Source organism: Myotis myotis, unplaced genomic scaffold (assembly GCF_014108235.1).
Source record: "Myotis myotis isolate mMyoMyo1 unplaced genomic scaffold, mMyoMyo1.p scaffold_m19_p_6, whole genome shotgun sequence".
Lineage (NCBI taxonomy): Eukaryota > Metazoa > Chordata > Mammalia > Chiroptera > Vespertilionidae > Myotis > Myotis myotis.
Window position 1 is genome coordinate 6,905,752 of NW_023416368.1, and position 17,937 is coordinate 6,923,688.

At 49.1% G+C, this 17,937-nt stretch overlaps 1 protein-coding gene across 2 annotated transcripts in view; it reads right to left on the reverse strand.

The window, feature by feature from the left end:
* Positions 1 to 17,937, reverse strand: part of DOCK2 (dedicator of cytokinesis 2) — a 374,655-nt gene that overhangs the window by 31,110 nt on the left and 325,608 nt on the right. For both annotated transcript variants that reach the window (XM_036312510.1, XM_036312509.1), the window contains exons 35-38: positions 11,272 to 11,428; positions 9,166 to 9,206; positions 3,343 to 3,433; positions 2,362 to 2,481 (exon numbers count right to left, since the gene is read on the reverse strand). In XM_036312510.1, coding sequence (XP_036168403.1) covers positions 2,362 to 2,481; positions 3,343 to 3,433; positions 9,166 to 9,206; positions 11,272 to 11,428 — 409 coding nt within the window. The remainder of the gene's footprint in view (positions 1 to 2,361; positions 2,482 to 3,342; positions 3,434 to 9,165; positions 9,207 to 11,271; positions 11,429 to 17,937) is intronic.

The following is a 17,937-nucleotide window of genomic DNA, read 5'->3' on the forward strand; positions in this document are numbered from 1 at the left end:
CGGCTGCCTCCTGCACGTCCCACACTGGAGATAGAGCCCACAACCTGGGCATGTGCCCTGACTGGGAATTGAACCGTGACCTCCTGGTTCATAGGTTGACACTCCTCCTCTGAGCCACACCAGCCGGGCAACCATCTAAACAGAATTTTAAGTTCACAATGGAACCCAGTATTGCTAAGCAATGCCAATGCTGCCCAGCCGCGCTCTAGTGCCCAGTCATCTGTGTAACTGAAACGATGCAGTCCCTTCTCAGTGGGGTTATTTTGGGGCGGGGGTGCGTGTGCAGGGGCCGCATAGAGGCGGGGATGGGAGTGGTACTAGAGTAATAAAAAGAGTGATTGAGGTGTTTTAAAAGATAGGTCTTTTCTGTATTTAAAACCAATTCTGAAAACAATCCCTGGACATAGGGGACCATTTCCCTTTGCTTTGTGTGAGGCTGGAGCTGACAGATCACCCCTCCATCTGCAACCACAGGGGTGGGAACCCCAGCAGAGAGGCCAGGGAAGGCACAGTGGGCAGAGGTCTGGCAACCTCAAGGGACACCCATTACATTTCACATTTGGTTTAAAATAGAAAAAATGCACCTAAATGGAGAAGCTGGGGAGGTGGGGGAGGAGGGAGGGGAGGTTGCCAAAATGCAGTGTGTGCTTTGTAGCAAAAGTGCTCTCTCTGCATTCAAGCATAAAAATAAATAGAAGTAAGTGCGGAGTGCAGGCGCCATGGCTGTAAACCCATGGACAGCGTAGGGAGCAGCGCAAAAGAGCTTTATGTGCCAGAAGGAACCAAGTCTGTGGGCCAGGCCGCCTGGTGCTTCCTCTTCAGCCAGAACAAGGGGTGGTGGTAACACCCTGAGCTGGCCAGGGGACTGTGGCTCAAGTGGAGGTCTTTGCCAACTTCATACCATAATATGCCAGAAATGCTCTTCCCGTGTGTAAGAGACCACTAAGGGACCAGGAAGGAAGCCAGGCGGGAGTTAGGGACCTGGGATTTCCTCCCACATCTGCCCCTGTGGTCACTGGGACCTCTGACAGTCACGGATCCCTGAGCCTGATACAGTCCAGGGCCTGCTGGCTTCCAGGCGTGACATGGTATACAGTGGTGGAGCAGATATAAATGTGGAACATAAGCGAGTAAAGCACAGACAAAAATAGATGTAATTTGGGTTCTGAGGGATGTAGAGGAGTCTACCAGGTGGCGACAGATGGACTTACGGGGTAGAAAGCCATGATGTGTGCTTGGAGCAATGAGTTTCTAAGGAGGAGAGGTGTGGGGGAAAAGAAGTTGAAAGGATGCTAAGGAATATGGGCTTCATTCTAGAAATTTCCACACAGTGGCTTTCAGAGTGAGCCGTACCCATCTGCTCCTCCTCTCTGCTCCCGAAGTATTTAGTCACTACCCTGTTCCACCCCCTCTCCCACAATTGCACAACACCAAAGGGTAATGTACAAAAAACATCATGATTGGCATGTCCATCTTGCCAGTCTTTGAGATTGGGGATTATGCCTTCTCCTCTCTGCTTAGCACAGGGTTGGTCGAATTGGATACCTTCCAGAGAACAAAGCTCAGCATGCACTTTTGGGGCTCCCCCACCCCCTACCCCACTGTGACAACTTTGTCAGCTGGTAAACCAACAGTACGCTGACTGGATGTCTCGCAGGGCAGGAGGTTCCAGAGATGGCAGAATCTCTGCCCTGAAGAGGCTTATAATGGTAAATTATAAAAACAGTGTTGTTCACCCACTCAGCTCCTGGGAATTTATAAGCCCTTCCCAGACATTACCTCATTTTGTCTTTCCAGGGAAGGTGGGGGGATCAGACTAAGACAGATGCGAGGAACTGCAGTGCGAGGACAGACCAAATTCAGTGCTAATCTGTGTCCTGAGGAACACCAGAGGCCTTGCGATTCAGAGGAGAGGCAGCAGGTAATGACGGAGGAAATGGCCTTCAACTGGGGCCTTGAAGGTGGAGTCGGTGATGATGGTGACAGTCACAACTCAGCCAGATGTCACTATGTACCAGGTCCTGTGCTACATGTTCCACATGCAGCTTCTCACCTAATTTTCCCAATATCACTAAGAAGTGGGTATGATTCATATCTCACTATTATGAGTATGGAATTGGCATATCCTAGAGGCCGAGGGAACTGTGGGTAGAGGACCAAGTTGCGAAGCCCAGGCCACCTGAGTGTCCAGGTGTGCAATACTGGTGCCATGAACAAAGGTGGTAGGACTGGAGATGGAGAGAAGTGGTCAGACTTAGGACTGGGATGGAGATATGCAGATGGGTTGGTATGGAGCACAGGAGAGAGCCACCCTTCCCGGTAGCAGGGTCCCCACAGAGAGGGAAGGCAGGGACAAATTACCTTTCCTTTGTCAAAGTAACCTATGATGATCTCATACAGCGTCTCCTTCAGCTGGCGGTGGGTCTGGGGGTGCTGCTGGCCTGTCTGCATGACCTGTGACGCACACTGCTCGTCTGACCACTGTGGAGAGAGGACATGCGGGGTCATCAGGGGCTGAGGGGCCACTGAGGGTGGGTGCCTCCCTCACGGATGAGGAGCTGTCTCCCTGCCACCCTGGGTGTCAGCGGCCAGTCGGAGAGATACTGGTTGACAGGCTACACTTGGGAAGCACCCCTTGATTTTTGCTGAGTCACGCTTGAGTCTCTACTGCAGTGGTTCTCAACCTGTGGGTCACGACCCCTTTGGTGGTCAAACGACCCTTTCACAGGGGTCGCCTAAGACCATCCTGCATATCAGATATTTACATGATGATTCATAACAGTAGCAACATTACAGTTATGAAGAAACAACAAAAATAATTTTATGGTTGGGTCACAACATGAGGAACTGTATTTAAAGGGCCAGAAGGTTGAGAACTACTGCTCTACTGGCTCATAAATCTGGTGTGTAGGGACTTTCTCTGAACTCCTAGGAGACAGGGTCCCAGCTCTTCAAAAGCCAGAGGAAATCCCTCAGACTTTGTCCAGCTCTAGCAGCACTTTCAATAGCAGGAAAATGGCTCAAGTGGAGGTCTGGGTGTGCTAATGATTTACGGTTGATGTCTGGATGTTATAGAAAACAGTTGGATGTTATATAAAACCATAAGACATATCTCGAGGGGTTACTGTTGCTGCTAAATGTGAAGGTCACAGAGACCTTATGTGCCCAGGAGAAGCAGTGCAGAAAAGTAACCTTGCCAGATCAAGTTGTTGGACTCAGAGCAACACAAAATTTATTTGGCTAATTCTTTTTTCTTTTCTTCCTTTTCTTTTTAACTCTCCCACTTGCTGTGAGGCCCGAGGGGAATCCCTGAATGAATCCACTTCATGGGAAGGGCAGTACCTTGAGAAGCCAAGTGTGGAGAAGGAGCGTGTAGGCAGCCTCCGTGTAGTTGTCACAGTCCAGGTGAAGATCGCGGAGTTTGTACAGGTACCTGTTTGGGGAAACAAGCTGAGCTACCAGGTGATAAGGACGCAGGTTGTAGGGCCAGGTAGAAGCCAGACAGAGCAACTGAGTACCTCTGGGGAATTCTCCCTCCCTAAGAGCCAGCACTCCTGTGTGGTCATGATGACAGCACTTGGCATCTGTGGGGCACTGGGTGTGTGGCAGGGACTATGCTAACTCTTTTAAATGCCTCAGATCATTTAATCCTCATGACAACCCTGTAAAACGGGTCTGTTGGGGATACCCATTTTCGGATGAGAAAACTATGACCTGGAAAAGTCAGGCATGCTTTGGGCCAGTACCATTCAACTTCATACTGAAGGCTCCAGCCAATGCAACATGACAAGGGAAATCAGGGAAGGAGAACTGAGTAACTCGTCAGAAGTCACGTGCTAATAAATGGAAGAGCTGAAACGTGACCCCAGGTAACTGCCCTTAGAGCCCATGCTCTGGCCATTGTCCTATTCCAGAGCATGAACAAGCCACGGCCCCGCAAAGGGGCCGGTCCTGCCTGCTGTTCAGTGTTCCTCGGGGATAAAGGAAGCACATTTAAGGAAGGAAGTGGACCAGGGGCTGGAGATTGGATATTCACTTCCAGACCTGGAGCTGTCAGCAGGGAGAATCTACTATTCAACAATAATCACATCCCCACCACCCGTCCATTTACAATGTGATGCTCCAATTCTGATCCCGGGGATGACTGTGTGGATGAGTGGTGTTGAGGACAGGGCAGGAACAAAGGAAGGGAGCTCTGGTCAATTCTTAATTTGACACATAAGAGGTATTAAGGGGCAGGGAATTAATTTTCGGTGCCTTCCTTTGCTCATCAGTAAGATGGCAACGCTCACAGAACACACTTATGGGCATATAAAGAGCCAAGCAGTCCATGTCGGAAGGCTCAGAAAGTGACGGCTAGCATTGCAGCTGATAAATGCAAGTTTGCACTGGAAGTGATTAGCCTAGAGCCAGCACTGAGCTGTAATGGTTCTTATCTATTTTCATTGTGAATTCGGTTCTTCTACAAAGAAGAACCTGCCACTGTTGGAAACAGATTCAGAGCCAGAGCACCACTGCTCTGGCGACTTGCATGTCATCAGGAGCAGGCAACGCTTAGTGCTTGAGTGAAGGGGTGATGCTGTGATGTAAGCCCCGGTCTCTTCCTCTGAGAGGGAAGGCGGTGTCTGCCAAGATTGTGCCCTGACTGCCTAACCACAGGGTACAAAGGGCTTCTGAAGCAGCTGCTCTCAAAGCAGAGCTCAGTGCTCAGGCTTAGGCTCCTACTAGAAGAAACCCATCTGCACAGAATGTCACCAAAGGAGAAGCTGGCCACATGAAACATGGCCCGCGAGCCAGATGCAGGCTGCCTGACCTCAGGGCAGGGACTGGCAAAGATTTTGAGGAGAAAAAGGCAGCTAGTGGTTTTTGATAACTAATGAGCCAGGACATCCTAGTGACCTTTCTCTCATTTCTTGATTCAACCAGCCAAGTTGTGCTGAGCGCACGGCTGTACCAGGCACTAAAGATAGTGGGGACAAAAGTAGACACCATTCTCAGGACTTGGCATTAATACAGTCAGGAAAGGGGGCAGATATCAATCAGATCATCAAATAAATAATTGCCAAAAGATAGCTATGATCAATGTCATGGAGGAGGATCTATGGTACTATGACAGCAGGATTCATCCAGGTGGGGCTTCCAGCAAGGTTTCCATAGTGTGACAGGTGGACTGGCATCTGCAGGTAAGGGGATGAATGAATGATCAAATGATCTCATTCATTCATTCATTCATTCATTCATTCATTTATCAAATGGTGCTTTATATATTCTATTCATTCATTCTCCCTACAATTCTTTCATAGATAAGAAAACTGAGACCTGTGCTGAAGTAGATGGAGCTAGAAATAGGTAAAGCCAGGTTTTAAAACCAGCTATTTCTGCCTCTACAATCATGGCCTTTCCACCCTCGACCCCTTAACTTCCTGCTGATCAATCAGAGTGATCAGTGAAATTGCACATGGCCTGCATGTAGGGAGTGTTGAGCCTGTGGTCCACCTTTAGAAACCCCTCCATCTATGGCTGAACCCGCCTTATCCCAACCTGCCTGTCCTTGGATCTTTGATGGCTGGGTCCACAGCACATGGAGAGCACAGGCAGAGGGAGAGCCTTCCTGGTGCTTATAACCCCTAATTCGCCAGCGTAGCCTCTCCTCTCCTTCGTCAACTCCAGGGGGTGGTGATCAATTGCAAAGCCCACAACAACACACCTGATGGGCCCAACCTGGGTTCAAACTCAAACACCTACCGGTGCCAGCTGGGCAGTGAGGGAGATGCCCCAGAAGCTCAGGGGTGAGCAGAGACAGTGCTGTGCCCAGAGCTCCCCTACCCTGCCTCAAGGAGCCCCACCACCAGTCTGGGCGACAGTTGTTAGGACAGGATAAGGGCCCAGTGCCGCCATACCTTCTCGGTGTTTCAGGAGAAGTGGGAAATTTTGATTTTGGGGGTAAAAATCTCTAGATTAAAAAAAATTGGCAATTAAAAGTGTCTTTAAATATTATGTCTGCCAAATAAAACAGACTTTTAGACTACATCCTTGTCTACAACATCTGGTTTAGGAAAATGTGGTTTTCCTAGAAGACTCTATAGTCCTCAAATCTCCAAAGCTTATGGAGATCTGGGAGCCACTACCTGTGTTTCTAAAGTGGGAAGGAGAGAAGAGAGGTTGGAGGGAGGGCACCGTGTGCTGGGCACGTCACCTGTAGCATCTCTTGTAATCCTCAGAACACAAGGTAGAATGAAGACATCCTGCAGGGGAAATCACAGCCCAGAGGGGCTGAGGAAAATAACCAGGGTCTCAGGAAAACAAGGGGAGACCCCAGGCCTCTTGGACCCACAGCTTTGCGCTACTACAATAAGCCATGTCTAGTGATGCTATAAATACTCTCAAGCTCAGGACAACCTATGGAATTATACCTTTTCTAAGCGATAGTTCCTGTTTCTGGATTAACGCTAAACTAAATTAGACCTATCCGCAGTGCTAGCAGAGTGAGTTCAGACTTCGAGTTAGAGCCTGAAGGGGCCATGGTCAACTGTGCTTTGCAGGTCCTGGTGACATAGAGATGTGCATGAGGATATAGGCCCAAGAATTCCGTCACTGCACTGTGTATGACAGAAAAGAGCTGGAAACACCTAAGTGTTCAACAATATTGGATTGGCTATATAAATTACGGTATATTCTGGAAAGAGAATTTTATAGTTTCATTAAAAATGATATCAAAAGAAAAAAAATGATGTCGAAATATATCTGTTGACATGGAATTCTTGTCAAGCAAAAATACATTATGAGCAATGTGATCCCATTTTTGCAAAAAAAGTGCATGCATAGAATTCAATCCTATCTAATAAAAGAGAAACATGGTAATTAGCATACGACCACTACCCTTCCCATTGGCTAATCAGGGCGATATGCAAATTAACTGCCAGCCAAGATGGCGGCCGGCAGCCAGGCAGCTTGAAGCTAACATGAGGCTTGCTTGCTTCAGTGACGGAGGAAACCAATGTTCCCCGCCTGCCTTGCCAGCCTCTGAGCTTGCAGTTTGAAACATTGTTACAAATATAGAAGCTAAACAAAACCCCAGAAACCTGCTTTCAGACAGCCGGGATCTCAGAGCTGGAGTTGAAACAGTGTTTCGATTATAGAACCCAAACAAACCAGATACCTGCTTTCAGCAGCAGAGGCCTCAGAGCTGGAGCCAGAGCTAAAGCTGGCCCAAAATAAAAAAGAAAAGAAAAAAAGGAGCAGTTGGGAGCTTCAGTCACCCGCCAGTCTGAAAACAGCCCTCAGCCCCTCCCCCAGACTGGCCAGGCACCCCAGTGGGGACCCCCACCCTGAAGGGTGTGTGACCAGCTGCAAACAGCCATCATCTCCTCACCCAGGCTGGCCAGGCACCCCAGTGGGGACCCCCACCCTGATCCAGGACACCCTTCAGGGCAAACCAGCCAGCCCCCACATGTGCACCAGACCTCTATCCTATATAGCAAAAGGGTAATATGCCTCCCAGCACTGGGATCAGCGGAGCCGCGAGGCCTCCTGGCACCGGGATCAGCGTGACAGGGGGCAGCGCCCAAACCCCCTGATCGCCCTGCGGCTCTGTGTGTGACAGGGGGTGGGGCCACAACCTCCCTATCCGCCCTGCTCTGTTCCTGACAGGGGAAGGCGCCCCAACCCCCTGATCAGTCCTGCTCTGTGCCTGATAGGGGGGAGCTCCCCAACCCCCGATCGCCCTGCGGCTCTGTGTGTGACAGGGTGCAGTGCCCCAACCCCCTTATCGGCCCTGCTGTGTGTGTGACAGGGTGCGGTGCCCCAAACCAACCCCCCCCCCCCCGACGGGCCCTGCTCTGTGTGTGACGGGGTAGAGCCATAACCTCCCCATCGACTCTGCCCTGAGTGTGACAGTGGCGGCGCCCCAACGCCATGATAGGCCCTGCTCTGTGGGTGATAGAGGGTGACGCCCCAACTGCCCCCCACAGGCCCTGCTCTGTGTGTGATGGGGTAGAGCCATAACCTCCCCATCGGCCCTGCCCTGAGTGTGACAGGGTGCGGCACCCCAACCCCCTGATCCGCCCTGCTCTGTGTGTGACAGGGGGCGGTGCCCCAACTCCCCTATTGGCCCTACTCTGTGAGTGACAGGGGGCAGCGCCCCAACCCCCTGATTGGCCCTGCTCTGAGCGTGACAGGGGGCAGTGCCCCAACCCCCCAATTGGCCCTACCTTGAGCGTGACTGAGGGTGGCATCGCAACCTCCCGATCTGCCCTGCTCTGTGCATGACAGGGGCGGCGCCCCAACTCCCCAATCGGCCCTGCTCTGAGCCCGACCAGGGGCTGCACCTAGGGATTGGGCCTGCCCTCTGCCACCCGGGAGCAGGCCTAAGCCAGCAGGTCGTTATCTCCCAAGGAGTCCCAGACTGCGAGAGTGCACAGGCCGGGCTGAGGGCCCCCCCTTCCCACCGAGTGCACAAATTTTTGTGCACTGGGCCTCTAGTTTATATATAAATAGAAAAGGGTCTGGGAATATGTATGGATTATTGGAGTTTACTTCATTTTTTTGTTTTGCTTGTCTGTATTTTATGAGTATTTTTTGTCTTGGTAATTAACATGTGTTATTTCTGCAATGAGTAAAAAGAACAGGATGTTTTTTTTAAAACTTTGAAGGAAAAAATATGATTCTGAGAAAAATTGGCAAGGGAGTTCTTTGCTCCAGGCTAATGTCCCAAAAAATCCTTCATTACATGCCCAAATAGCTGCCTTTCACATGCCTACAAGAAAGCGCCATCATACATCATAGCATTTTTTCCCCTTTGAAACTGGGCTGCCAATGACCTGACTACATGCCTTATAAACGCAGGACTTGGGCTTCATGTGCCAGCCTTGCACCAAATACAAGTGCGATGTCCCAGCTCGAGCCACAAGGTGGGTTAAGGAGAGTTTGAGCTGTAGATATCGCAAAAAAATATGGCAGGTCAGAGAACTCCCAGCGGGCTTGCGGGCTGATGACAGGGAATGAAAGGAGCTGAATCTGGGGAGATTGATAGGAATTGGAACACAGAGGGCCTGAGAACCAAGAAGGTAAGTTTAAATTCTGGCCTGAGACAATAGGGAGCCATCGATGGGTATTGAGCGGGAGAGTGACACAGCAGGACTGGGTTTTAGAAAACAAAAATCTTACCTTATGTACATCTCTTCCCGATTGTTATCTTTGTAGAAATTCTAGGTGGGAAGGAAAACAGTGGTGAGTGCTTTTCTTTGCAGAGCGGCAGGGGTGGAGGGTGCAGCGACGGAGATGAGAAGGAAGATTGGTGTTTACTATCTGGGCGCCCCGAGATGGGAGCAAGAAATTGCATTTCCTGAATGCATCCAACAGCCTCATTAGGAGATTTTGCCATGGGAATCACTCCCTGATCCTCAGACAATGGAGGGACAAAGGAAATAACAGCCATCACGTATCAGGGGCTGCAGTGGAGCTATTGGCTGTGCTGAGAGGTGGGCTGCCGAGGCTGAGGCCGAGGCCGAGGCCACCTACACTGACAAAGTCCACTGTGAGGGCAGCCTGGCTTGATCTTCACAAGGGTAGACCCTGCACCCTAGTGGGGCTGAGTTGGAATCAGAGTAACAGCAATAATCAGAGTAACAGTCATAGAAATCATAATACGTAGATTCCAGTGATGATAACTCCTGACCATGCGGAATTATCAGGGGTTACAGTGAGATTCCACAGCCAAAGACATTTAGACCTGAAAATTTGAGCTCAGGGGCCATTCAGACCAGTGGTCATCCTGGGCTCCACCCAGAGATCCTGTCCCGTGTATTTTAAAGTAAGTCCTTACTGATTTTGAGCCAGAAGGTCCTGATGGGATCTGTGGGCCACACCTGGAGAAAACCCGATAGACTCCAGTGCAGCCAGAGGGCAGGGGATGTGTTCCAGGCACAGAGTCAGTGGGTGGCAGAGCCATACGAGACCTCAGCTCTCCTGATACCCCTGACCTCCACCCTGTCCTCCGCCCCGATACCACACTGATACCCAAAACTAGCAGGGTCTACTTGCTTCTAGAACGGCCTGTCCAAAGCTTTCTCCCAGGTGAGTCTGAAGGTCAATTTCTTCTACTAACTTCTGTGTCTTCATAGAGACAGACTGCTAAGCTCCAGGAAACCCCCGCTCCATGTTCTGTATGTAAACTGGGCCTGGTGGAGTGATTAGCAATGAATTCCTTTCTGCTATAATCAGGATTTTTAAACTCCCCTTAGCAGTTAGGGAAATCAATTGGCAATATCGAGGCTGTTAAAAAGGGAAATGGAGGCCACACCACAGGACTTTGGGGACAGGGCTTGAATGGTGTTTCTAGACACTGAGAATGGCAGGGGCTCATTGTGATGGATGCCACGTGGTCTCTGGTCAACTTTCCTTATTGTAACCACTGAGGGTGGGCAGGCATGGTGGGTGTGAGGCACTGTGGCTGCCTCTATCTGTGTATTGACCACATCACAGGACATGGGAAGAGAGATATTCCGGAGTTTCCCATGGTGGGTCCTGTGTACAGAGGCTAAGAGCCCGGCTATGGGATTAGCTGCCCTGATTAGCCTGTGCCCCACACTCATTTTCTAGAAATTCTAGTTATTAGTGTTATTTCATTCTGTAAGAGAGAGAAATTACCACACAGTGAGCATTTAACCACAGGCCAGGACTGCACGGCCTATGAAATGGGTACTATTCTTTTCTCCATGGAACAGATAAACACACTAAACCAGTGGTTCTCAACCTTCCTAATGCCACGACCCTTTAATACAGTTCCTCATGTTGTGGTGACCCCCAACCATAAAATTATTTTCATTGCTACTTCATAACTGTAATTTTGCTACCGTTATGAATCATAATGTAAATATCTGATATGCTATATGTGTTTTCCGATGGTCGCGACCAACAGGTTGAGAACCATCAGAAAGCCTCCTTGACTGTCTACTCTACTAATTATCTGATGGAGCACGAGAACCCGTGGGCTGTGTGTCTCCAAAGCTCACCTCTTAACCACTTCCTGCTGCCGCCTTCCTCCCATGGGATGTGTTAGGTGCTAAAGGCAATACTCATTCCCATTTCAGATATAAGGAAACTGAGGCACAGAAAGGTGATGTGATTGCCTCAGACACAAAGCCAGCAGATGGCAGAGCAGGAGTTCAGTCTTATATCTGTCTGATTCACAGAGTCCTAAGTGCTGTCTTCGGATCAAGAACAGTAGTGAGCCCCAAAGCCAGGCCCGTCCCCGGACTCCGCCCCGCCTACCAGCAGGTTCACGGTGCAGCTCATGCGGTTGTCTTTGCTCTCATCCGTCATCACGCCCCGGTAGTCCAGCAGTTTCTCCAGGAGGCCTTTGACCAGGTTCACGAAGTTCGCCACGGACTTGGCAATGGTCAGGTGCTCGGCGGCACACTCCATCAGGCTGTGGGCAGACAGGAGGGCAGTGAGCTGGGCCAGGAAGAAGCTGTGCTGGGGTGAGGGGTATAGGGGGGTGGGGTGGGGTGGAGCACAAGCCAAATAATCTAGTGAATTCAAGTTCCCCTGGTTCATTGGCTCATTTTGTGCGTTTTCCAACCACTTATTCATTATACACTTATTTGCATGTATATAGCAGTTCAGTAGATCACAGTTCAATGAATCCTCGCAATTCAAACTCATGGCACTTGAGGATCAACTGTGATTTCCCCCCCACCACCATCAAAATGGGGAAAAATAAAAATAAATTTCCAGTATGGGCAATGTTTCAGGAAAATGGTCACCTTTATACACCCACATTGGGAGTAAATCAGTACAACTTTGGGGAGGGGGTAGCAATTTTCACAATATCAAAATCACAAATGTGCATATCCTTTGACCCAATAATTCTACTTTGGGGAATCTATTCTTCAGAAATGTTCTCAGAAGTATGCAAGGATAAACTTATAACACTGATAAGTTATGTCCAATGGTGAAATAGTTGGAACTATTTTAAATTTCCATCAATAAGCAGATGGTTAAGTAAATTAAAGCATATTCACAAACTATAATTCCATTAAGCTATTAAAAAGTATGAGAGATCAATATGTTTTAACACAAAGAACTTGAAAAAAATATATAGTTGTGAAAAGTAAGACTCCAAACAATAATTGTTTTTTTATTTAACCTGCTCACATAGAGCCTACCATGTCCCAGGCATTATTCTAACCGTCTCACAAATTTTTACTCACTTAACCTCCCATCACCTTCTTATGAGATGGGAAGTTTGCAAACTGGGAGAGGTCAAGTAAGCAGTGCAAGGTCACGCAGGTGACCAGTGCCAACAGTCTGGCTTAAGCATCTGCACACTCAACCAGCAAGCACTATGTGTGAGTGGGAATGCGCTTCTGGGTTGTGTGTCTATGTGTTTGTAAATCTGCAGAATATGGGTGGGAAGGATAAACCCAGAGTCTTCAGAGTGGTTGCTTCTGATGAGGGGTCTAGGTAGGGAAATAGAGGAAGACAATGTTCACTGTTCAATTTAAATGTGCATCTATTATGTAAACATTTAATATTTGTTATAATATTAATATTCTACCTTTTAAAAAACAAACAAACAAAAATACCCACAAAGAACATAGCATTTCTTAAGCACCTGTTGGTTGCTAGGCACTAGGTTAGGCATTGCTTGGGGCAGGGATGGAAGAAAGATATAAAATAAAAAAAAGAAATATAAAAAAGAATCATATCTGCCCTCAGTCAGCCCACAGGCTAGGTAGGAAGAGATGGATGGATTAAAATTTTGATTAATGACTACTTACTTTTAATCACTTATTCTGGACCAGATCCTATACCAATCACTTTTTCTTAAGAAACCATCACGATAATTCTGATAAGTAAAAAATATTCCTCTTGTTTTACAACTGAGGAAACCAAGGCTCAGAAAGGTGAAATGACCTTTCGAATATCGATCAGACAGTAAATGGTGACCTTGGGAACCAAAATGATCACTGTTCAATATTTCTCTGGGGAGAGGCATTACGACATGGCCTCAGGCGTCCCGTGTAGCCACGGACAAGCGTTACCCAGGGCATTTGTTTCTGCCTACTCTCCCGAGGAAGTTTAAGTCTCAAGAGCTCCTAGGAGGGGACAGGTAAGAAAGACAAGGATTTTTTTTTTTTTTTGGGGGGGGGGGCGGTCATTTCCTCCCAGAAGCCAAACCAGGCTGCAAGGAGGCGAAGTTGCAAACTGTGGCTGCGATCAGACAAATCCATCATCTCAGTGGGAGAAGCACCTGTCTCCTGGCTCTCAAAGAGAGATGCAAATTGCCCTCAGATTTTGGCCTGTCAGGCCCCGTCACAGCTGTGCCTGACTCCTTCTGGGACGGTCATGTGCAGCCCCGCTTCCCACCCGAAACACAATGCAGCCCAGTGCCGAGGGTGTGCTTTTTCCTCTAAATGTGTACTGTTTCTGAGGGCCCTCCATGAGCATCCACCCTCTAAATGTGTAGTGTTCTCAGAGCCTGAGCACCAGGCCAGCGGTTCTCTGCCCTGACCACATGCTAGTCACCAGGGGCCTTTTACAAAGCTCAGCGCCCACCCTGGGGGCGTAACATCGCATTTTCAGGGGTGGAAGCCAGGCAGCAGCATTTCCCTGCTTACGTTCGCCAAGTGACTCTAATGTGCAGCCAACATTAAGAACCACTGGCTTCGTCCCCTGCTCTGCAAACTTCAATATGTGTGGGAACACCTGGGCACTGTGCTAATCGATTCTGACTCCACAGGTCTGGCTAGGGCTCAAGAGTCTGCATTTCTAACAGGCTCCCAGGTGAGGCTGACACTGCTGGTACTTTGAGAAGCAAAGGTACAGCCGTGGGCAAACTATGGCCCGCGGGCGGGATCCGGCCCGTTTGAAATGAATAAAACTAAAAAAAAAAAAAGACCGTACCCTTTTATGTAATGATGTTTACTTTGAATTTATATTAGTTCACACAAACACTCCATCCATGCTTTTGTTCCGGCCCTCCAGTCCAGTTTAAGAACCCATTGTGGCCCTCGAGTCAAAAAGTTTGCCCACCCCTGGTTTAGGAGAACAAAGTCTTGGTTTTCTTTGTTTCTCTATTCTTTAGGCAAGAGGTAAGAAAGCTGCTCATATGGCCTAGGAATGTGAGATAAATGATCAGACTGGTTTGAAATCATCCATCCGTTCACCATCCATCCACCCACCATGCATCCATCCTCTAAATGTGTTCTGTTCTAGAAACTCCAGAGTCACTGACCCCTGGGATATCTAGCAAAGGAAGCAGATACAGAAATAAAAACGTACCATAATATATCATGGCACTACCATGTACTGAGTACTTCCTGTGTTCCAGAGGCTGTGCTAAGCCCGCTTTATTGATTCCTTTGCTTAATACTCACAAAATCTCCTTGGGTAGGCATTATGAAGCCCTGCATTTACAGATGAGGCCCCTGGGGCTGGGCTTGGATCCTGGCCCTGCCAAGGTTACTCAGCTGTTCCTCCCCTTTGAGGCCCACAGGGGAGAAGAAGTGACAGTGAGAAAGCTGTGGAAACCTCCAGGCAGCGCAGGTAATTCCTCACTCCGTGGAAGGAGGGTGGTGGTGTCTATGCCTGCCTTGGGAGACTGGGGGGAACTGCACTTCAAATTGGTTGTTATTCCGCATGGAGGGTCCTCAGAAGCAGGAACCTGGCCCATGCCCTTCAGCTCCACTGACAGAGCCGACTGTCACTGCTCCTTTCAAGACTATGTGTGAAACTAGTTGGGTGGGCCCCAGGCCCCAGAACACACATTTTCTGTCTTCTTTAGACTTCCGCGCCTCCCTACTTCTAGAAATACTAGAGGCCCGGTGCATAAAATTTGTGCACTTGGGGGGGGGCGGGGGGGTTGTCCCTCAGCCCAGCCTGCACCCTCTCCCTGGAACATCCCTCTCACAATCCGGGACTGCTGGCTCCCAACCGCTCACCTGCCTTCCTGCCTGATTGCCCCTAACTGCTTCTGCCTGCCAGCCTGATCACCCCCTAACCACTACCCTGCCAGCCTGATCGACGCCTAACTGCTCCCCTGCTGGCCCAATTGCCCCCAACTGCCCTCCCCTGCCGGCCCGGTCTCACCCCTAACTGCTCTCCCCTGCCAGCCTGGTCACCCTTAACTGCCCTCCCCTGCAGGGCTGGCCAAACCCTCCCCCCCCAACTGCCCTCTGCTGCCAGCCTGGAGCCCCCCAGCTGCCCTCCCCTGCAGGCCTGGTCCCTCCAACTGCTCCCCATCCCCTGCAGGCCCTGTCACCCCTAACTGCCCTCCCCTGCTGTCCTGGTCACCCCTAACTGCCCTCCCCTGCTGGCCTGATCTCCCACAACTGCCCTCCCCTGCCAGCCATCTTGTGGCTGTGGGCACCACCATCTTTGAGGGTGGAGCAGTCAATTAGCATATTCCTTCCTTATTGGCTGTGGGTGCCAGCATTTTTGAGGGCAGGGAAGCAATTAGCATATTCTCTCCTTATTGGCTGTATGTGCCACCATCTTTGCAATGACGTGAGGGTCAGTTAGCATATTCCCTCTTTATTAGATAGGATTCCCAAGCAGATGGAATACAGGAGAGCAGAGAGCATCTCACTTCTAACTTTAATGTGGGACTGTCACTTTAAGGCAGATGTGGACGGGCTGGGGGCAGTGAGGATGACTAGCCTGGAGGAGAAAGACAGGTGGGCTCGTAGCTTCAAATGACCCCATCACTATCCACCTGGAGATGAATAATAATGATAGTTAATATTTCTGGACTACCTATGAGCCAAGCATTTTTACATGAGTTTTCTTGGTTATCTCAACAAAAACTCTAAGATCACTCTGGACTGTGAGTTTATCCCCACTGTGCAGATAAGGACACTGAGGCTGAGAGAGTTCAAAGGAAGAAGCAGGGGCTGGGTCGCTGGACGTCCCATGGGGTCCTGCCTCCTCGGGCTCGCCTTGATTGGTTTTGTAAAAATCATTCACACCTCTGACTTAGGAGAAAAATAATGAGCTGCTTCTCATTTCCTCAGCCTCTGAGGGTTCCTTTTATAAATATTCACTCAGGAAGGATTTGAAAATCCCGCTGATCATCTGAAGACTGCCACAGGGCCCCATCCGCTCATAAAAATGGAAATTGCCAGCAGTATATGTGCTTTCACTTCTGGTCAATATTTAGATTTTCCTTTTTCGAACTTGAAGGAAAACATTGACTCAGGCGAAATGTCATCCCCCCCACCCCCCTGAGAGAATCAGTCTCAATACCCACCGAAGAGCCGGTGGCAGGCTGCTCCTTGGACACAGCGGCTTTTGTGCTCTAGGTGTTTAGTGAGGGCTGTGCAGGTACAGGAGGCGGTGGGGCCCGCTGGGATGCTGCTACCTGGGGCTCCATTCTGCCTGCTTGGTGGGACCAGAAGGGTCCTTGTGAGGGTTAAAGCAAGGCCTTCGGTTTGCTTTTGTTGTTAAAGTTAAAATACTCAAAGAAGATTGGAGGAAGCATCCAAAATTAGAGTTCTATCAGATAATAATACAAATCAAAGAATCTACAATTAGGGGGACATTTGGGATGTCTGAGTCACATTCCTAAACCAGGGGAGAATTCTTGGGGGTGGGAGGTAGGAAGGTAGCAACTACCATGACAGAAACTGAGCGTGCACTTGTTGAGCTGTTTACCTGTTGTGTGCCAGGTGCTTTATCGTTATTCTGTTTTCAAAGTAACCCCAGGAGGCTTATTCTCCCCATTGCACAGATGGGGAAAAGAAGCCAAAGATGTTGCAGGCGGGGCCCAATGCCCTGCAGCTGCCAAGAGATGGAACCAGGGATAAAACCCAGTGTCTTTCTCCAAAGATACGCACGTGGACAATATGCACATGAAAAGTTGCCCCATAGCCTCAGCCATCAAGGAAATGCAAATCAACACCTCACACCCACTAGGACTGCTGTGGTCAGCCAGACCCACATTAATGCGTGTTGAGGAGGTTGTGGAGACATGGGAGCCTCATGCACTGCTGGTGGGAGAGTGAGTGGTGCAGCCACTGGGGAAGAGTCTGATGGTTCCTCAAAAGGTTACATGTTGATTCCCATATGACCCAGCAAATTCACTCCCAGGTGTCCTCCCAAGAGAACGGCAAACATATGTCTACACCAGCGGTTCTCAACCTGTGGGTCACGACCCCTCTGGCGGTCGAAAGATCCTTTCACAGGGGTTGCCTAACAGCATCCTGCATATCAGATATTTACATTATGATTCATAACAGTAGCAACATTACAGTTATGAAGTAGCAACGAAAATAATTTTATGGTTGGGTCACAACATGAGGAACTGTATTTAAAGGGCCAGAAGGTTGAGAACCACTGGTCTACACAAACCCTGTGCATGAATGCTCGTAGTGGCATCATTCCTAATAGCCAACAAGTGGAAATGAATGAATGTCCATCGACACATGAATGAATAAACTAAATGGGTATAGCCAAACTGGAATATTATTTGGCAAAAAAAAGTGAATTACTGACACATGCTATAGCACAGATGAACCTTGAAAACATGCTATGTGAAAGAATCCCATCAAAAGGACCACATCTTGCATAACGCCATTTATACAAAATGGCCAGAACAGACAGCTCTATAGAGGCCGAAAGTGGGAGGGAGAAGATGGCTAAGGGGTAAGTGGTAAGGGTTTCTTTCAGGAGGTAACAAAAAGGTTCTAAAATTGATTGCAGTCAAGGTTGCACAGCTCTGGGAATATACTAAAAGCCACTGAATTGTACACTTAGGTGACTTGTATGGTATGCAAATTATAAGCTGTTAAAACAAAACTAAACAAAACAGAACAATCACTTGTCTCCAAGTCCAGTGCTTCTGGGAGCTGTGCCCTGTCTACGGCTGGGTCAGGCAGAGCCAGGCGTGGGTCCCAGCTTGTCCCAGCTTGTCCACTCACTGACTTGTCCTCGTTC